Raw genomic sequence first — 6,000 nt, forward strand, 5'->3', positions numbered from 1 at the left:
CCATCTTGAAAATCTGACCTTTCGCATGGTCAAACTTTGGTAAACTTTTAGTATGTTATTAAGGACACCTAATACTACAAAAAACTGCTGAGAAACCTTCTGTTGCAATTTTTTAGGGTCAAACCATAATTGCACCCGACTAAGACGGGTTGTCTGCTTCTGGCGCATAGAGACCCATGTAAGACGCCACGGAATGTTGCTAAATAAACATACAGTACAGGAGATATCTCACGGGGGAGAGACAGCAATGATATGAACATCAGTGGGATCAATGTGATTTATAATTAAGCAGGACACAGGGCACTCATTAACAAACAATAGATATTAATAATTACAAATGATCCATCAGCATTACCCAATGCTGTTCAGGTGGCTGAGGTATAATGAGTAATGTTTGTCAGTTGCTGTTCGTAAACAACACAACATTAAAAGTTTTCCCAGAAATGTTCCGAAATAAGAAAGCACAGGCAGAGGGAAGGGTTTCACACACAGACACCGGCACACTTGTAGTGCAGTGGTTCTCAAATATGTTCATTCCAGGGATTCCCAAATGTTATATGTATTGTGCTGCTGCGGACCACCATTTGCAAATATTTGACGCCAGGGATGCCCATAAGATCTTATTCTTGTTAGATTAGATTAAGTACATATTTGTACAACTATCTATATACTGTAGGTGGGGATTGGGGAAGGATCTGAATATACAGTATAATATTAATAATAATAATATTATAACTTTATTTGTATAGCACCTTTCATGACATGAAATGCAGCTCAAAGTGCTTTACAGAGCAATGGAGAAAGAAAGAAAAGAAAAGCAAGGCATAAACATAAACATAAAAAAATAGTAGCAGTAATGCAATACAGTGAGGACATGAATAGCAAAATGTCTACAGAGGCTGCCTGTCGAAGGTACAGTGGGAGTTTGTTCCACGCCGTCGGCAAAAAGCTGCTTCCCCGTATTTTTTAGTTGCCATTTTTTCAGGCAAAGCGAGTATGCCAGCAGTGGAAGACCTTAGGGCCTGCGGAGCGCCCCCTTGTGGCCCCTGAAAGAATTTTGATTTTCTTTTTTTTTTCTTTTGAGAATAATAAGAGGGCTAATAAAAGTTACAGGTATGGTGTGTGCAATATTAATTGTGAGATTACCATAATGACGGTAATCATTAAAGGACCACTTTTCAACCTATCTTCATATAGCAGGATAATATGTCTGTCTATACAGCTCATTACTGTGCGGAAATATACATAAATCTTCGTGTTTGAGCACAAAAAGCATTTTGAGAACCCACAAATGTCAGCGCTTCGCGCGCACACTGTGCGGCCCCCCACACACAATCATTATACAGTTGTGGCCCCCGGCCTAATCTAATTGAATACCCCTGCCTTAGGGGCAGTTTGGGACATATTTAGGCAGGCAGACATGTACAGTAGAAGGTGCGAGACCATTGAGAGCTAACAAGTAAAATATTTTTTAATCAATCCTAAAAACAACAATTACACTCAAGGGTGTGCTTTACCGTGATTATTGGCACAACAGTGATGTGGCATCACTCAAGAACCAATAATCTAGGTAAAGCACACGCGCAAATATTGCGATTATACAGTTACCAACAAAGCAAAACACATCAGTGTATTCATAATTTGTGGTGCAATTAACTATCAAAATAAAAAAGAATGTCTGTTCCCTGTTCAGAGTTGATTTGACTGAGACATTAAATAGTCTCTGTTGATTCTCCAATAGTTTTATGAAATACTGTGTGTGTGTGTGTGTGTGTGTGTGTGTTCGTGCGTGCGTGTGCATGTTTGTTTTCCAGTGGGACAGTGCAGCTGTGACATTATAGTCTAACTTCAGTCAGTATGATTAGTTTTTTTTATATGACTGTGAATTAGCGCTCCAATTTCCCTCATCATCAATAATTCATAAAGATGTGCGGTGGTGTGTTTTCATTATCATGATGGGAAGTGGTGGTAGTTTGAGCCGTACGGTACATCTAGCATAGTTGAAGTTCCCAAGGGAATCGGAGCATCCCTCAGGAAGAATGATGTGTGTGTGTGTGTGTGTGTGTGTGTGTGTGTGTGTGTGTGTGTGTGTGTGTGTGGGGAGGGGGGGGGTTGTCTCGAGTGTCTGAGCGAATTGAGATCTGCTTAATCACATATGTAGGCAGTAATTAAAATAACTAAGATGAGATTAAACCTTCATTGATTTATCCAGATGCATACAGCCTTTGTTTTCCTCATGTCATTAGTCCATTAAGGGATTCATCCAAACATTTTACTTTTTTAAATTCAGATCCTAAACTCAGATTAAATCTTCATTGATTTATTTAGATGCGTGCAGCCTTTGTGTTCCTCTCGTCTCATTAGTCTATTAAGGGATCCATCTATATTCTTTTCTTTTTTTCTTATCCAGACTTTATTGACCTCGCCATTGTTGGTGTCCTCTGTTTCTCGGCAGTGATGTACAGTAAACTTTAACTCTGTGGTGCTTTTGAGTCTCACATAAGTATTGAAGGAAAGATTGTGTGTGTCTGTGTGTTTCTGTGCAGGGCGTTGCACATAGAAACAGAAAGAAAGATTGACATCCCTTAAGCCTCTGAAATCATATTTCTGGGCAAAGCCATTAGGATTGTGGAAAATCAGCTCTCATGCAAATGAAAGTTCAAATATAATTGGTCTTTATAGGGAGGATCAAATTGACGGAAATTAGAACGTGTGTGATTTTAGCCTCCATGAAGTTCACTTTCATACTTGCATTAAACAAATTTGCACATTCCAGTAAAACATTTTACTTCACAGAAACCTTATTGAAGGACCTGACTTTGCATTTTGATCCCAGAATTGGTTGGCAAATGGTTGGCAAATTGGTTGGTTATGTCTTTATATCTTTGATGAAGTGCACTTCCTTTTTTACCATCAACCTCTTCAAACCTTTTGCCTGACAGCTCATATTCCAAATATATGTATTATGCAGTCCCTGAACCTCATTCAAGTGACATGATTTCACTTAATGACAGTTTTCAACATCCTATGATTTGTGCCATTTACCTCAACCCATATCGGGGGCCTCATGTAACAGTGTGTAATGCTGAACAAAAAATTACATAAACATCGACTCTCCATATGATTTAATAACACAATACCCACCAGATGATAATCTTTAGTTTTATGTCTCTCTCACGGCCACGTTTCTCTACCTCTCTCTACCCTTTCCCTCTTTCTATCAAAGTCCTGGTCTTGCTGATCGTGAGCCTCAAGCGGCACAGGAAGGGCCATCGGATGTCCGAGGACGAGGAGGACATGCGCGACAACGTCATCAAGTACAACGACGAGGGCGGAGGCGAGCAGGACACGCAGGCGTACGACATGAGCGCCCTGAGGAACCTCTACGACTTCCCCGAGGCCAAGAGCTGCTCCTCCGACTCTGGGCCGGCTGACCTACGCTCGCTGCCCCAGTGGGTCCAGACGGCCAGCCGGACGGGGGCGGGAGGGGTCGGCGCAAAAGGAGGCGGGGCAGCGGCGGTGGCGGCGGCGGACTTCACCGTCTTCAAAGGCTACATCCGCAAGAAGGTGGAGCAGGCGGACGCAGACCTGTCGGTCCCGCCGTACGACTCTTTCCAGACGTACGCCTTCGAGGGCAACAGCTCGCCGGCGCTCTCGCTCAGCTCCATCCACACGCTGTCCACCACCTCGGAGCAGGATTTCTCCTACCTCGGCGACTGGGGGCCGCGCTTCAAGCAGCTGGCGGGCTACTACGCTCCCCCGGGGAACACAGAGGAGGAGGAGGGGTCCTAGCACTGAGCTAGGTTTGCACCCGAGACCTGAAAACTCTCCGCTGTGCTCTTCTGCCTGTAATGTTACCTCCTCCTCCTCTGACCCTCGAGCGTTCGACTGATGAAGGTCTATTCATACTCCAGTTTTAGGTGATGACCTAAAACCAAAGCCTTGAGAGTCAGCAGGACACAGGCACACCAACTCCTCTGTTTCAATGTGGAAAGGAGAAAAGATAATCAGCGGCAGTGTCTTTGAAATTAATTTTGATGAAAATGGTATTTAAATGTTAAATTACTTTCTTACTTAAACTGGAAACTGAACATATGGGGGGTGATAAGAAAGAAGATGAGAGCAAGAGAGAGATTCATTCGCCATTCCCTTTACAAACCTCAAACTTTTGTAAAATGGTACTGGGTGGCCCACAAGGAAAAGCAACATTATCATCATATCTGGAGGCATGATTTTCTGTCTGAAATCATGGAGGTGAAACTTAGTTTTTTTGTTTACTGTTTGACTCAAATTATATGGGGAGGACTCAGAGCAGTTGGCGCTTAGGCTTTTGCAGATCGAAGACAAAATATAATGTTTAAAAACATCTGTATTTATTTAACGGGGGGGGGTGACATATTTATGTATTTATTAATTTTTATCTATATTTATTTATTTATTCTGACTGCAATTGGACACACTGGACAATTACGTGAAAGTGTTCAAAATAAGAAGGGAGGAGACCAATGGAAGTGGAACAGGCATTGAAGAGGGAGACATTTGCCAAGGGTCACGGTTATTTTCTAGGAACGCTCTTTTTGTAACAAAGCAACCGAAGAGCGGTGAATTGAAAAGACAGATGGAAATTTAAAAGCAGAAAAGGATGTGCCAATTCAGTCCCGTGCAAGATTGCCTGGGATTGACATGAATTTCCTGTACGTATTTTTGTGATTTATAAAGTGCTTTTTTAGGGGTCACATATACTGTATTCGAGACATTGTGCGTCGGCCGTTTTCTTTCTTATTCTCTTTACAGCCAATACTGAGTAACTATAAAGGCACAACAACACACACGCACGCACGCACGCACGCACACACACACACACGGTTTAAGACTAAACAAAAGGACTGTCTTTGTTTCACAGATTCGGATGGTTGTCAGATCCATCCCACTGGGCAACCATGTTCATTCCAGATTTGAGTGTGATTTGCCTTGTTTTATATTCATTTGATTTGTCTTTTGATATTCTACTTGGGAAGGGTGAGGTTTAAAGACGGGTTCAAGTGTGTTATTTAATGGTAAAGAGTTAGACGATAAAGGGACTGACTGACCACGGCCACCTAATATCCACGACCTATTCAATGTTGACCTTAACTTGCAAATGTATGGAGAAAAAAAACAATAAATATTTAATTTGTTTGGGTAAAGGTCTACATTTTACTGTGTAGCTAGGGTAAATCGAAATGCTGGACCAAATTAAATCAGACCATATCGTGATATTGCGAGACATGGCCAAAGCATTGTCAAAAACGTTGAGAACCCCTGACATAAAGGACGTCTAATCGTCTATGTCCCTTATTTGCGTTTGCTGAAGATATCTCAATGAATAATGGATAATTGTGTGTAGCTATCTTGTGTTTACACCGGGGGTAGAGTTGAAGAATAGGCTCAGACAGAAAGAAGCATACGACAGGCCAAACAAAGATCATCCACTTCGGTTATGAGTCCCCACTGTCTGCATCCTGCCAAACTCCTGTAATTGTTCCCGGGCCACATGAGGATAGTGAGGTGTATGACGTCGCTTTCATCTTTATATAGTGTCTGACTGCCGCAACAATGGCCAGTACGTCACTTACTGGCAGAGGTTTGTGTTAATTTGTATTTTTCTTGGAGAGGTCTGATAGGACAGTGTTCTACTACCAACCCCACGGTGACAAATGCCTGTAAGAGTTGAGGTTAACCACTGAAGCCTGAAATATGCCTCACAGTGACACACACACACACACACACACACACACACACACGCCTGTGTCGCATCCAGTGGTTGGAAAAAGTACTCAAATATTTGTCTGTAATTCTGTCTGTAATTCAATACTTGAGAAAAAGTACAAAGTATCGGTATATCAAAATTTACCAAATGTACAAAGTATACTCATTATGCAGAAGCTTTTAAATGTGTACAACTCTTTTGAAAATAGCAGATCTACATGTTGTGAGCTTATAGATCTGCTATAATGGCTG

At 41.9% G+C, this 6,000-nt stretch overlaps 1 protein-coding gene across 1 annotated transcript in view; it reads left to right on the forward strand.

The window, feature by feature from the left end:
• LOC308327381 (cadherin-22-like) overlaps positions 1 to 3,880 on the forward strand; it is a gene marked incomplete at its 5' end in the record, with an annotated part of 121,070 nt that extends 117,190 nt beyond the window's left edge. The window contains one exon of the mRNA XM_080780768.1: positions 3,227 to 3,880. Within this exon, the coding sequence (XP_080636894.1) occupies positions 3,227 to 3,792 (566 nt within the window). The 3' untranslated portion in view covers positions 3,793 to 3,880. The remainder of the gene's footprint in view (positions 1 to 3,226) is intronic.
• Positions 3,881 to 6,000: the final 2,120 nt, after the last annotated feature.

The sequence above is a fragment of the Protomyctophum bolini genome (assembly GCF_963924005.1).
Source record: "Protomyctophum bolini genome assembly, chromosome: 2".
In the NCBI taxonomy this organism is placed as follows: Eukaryota; Metazoa; Chordata; class Actinopteri; order Myctophiformes; family Myctophidae; genus Protomyctophum; species Protomyctophum bolini.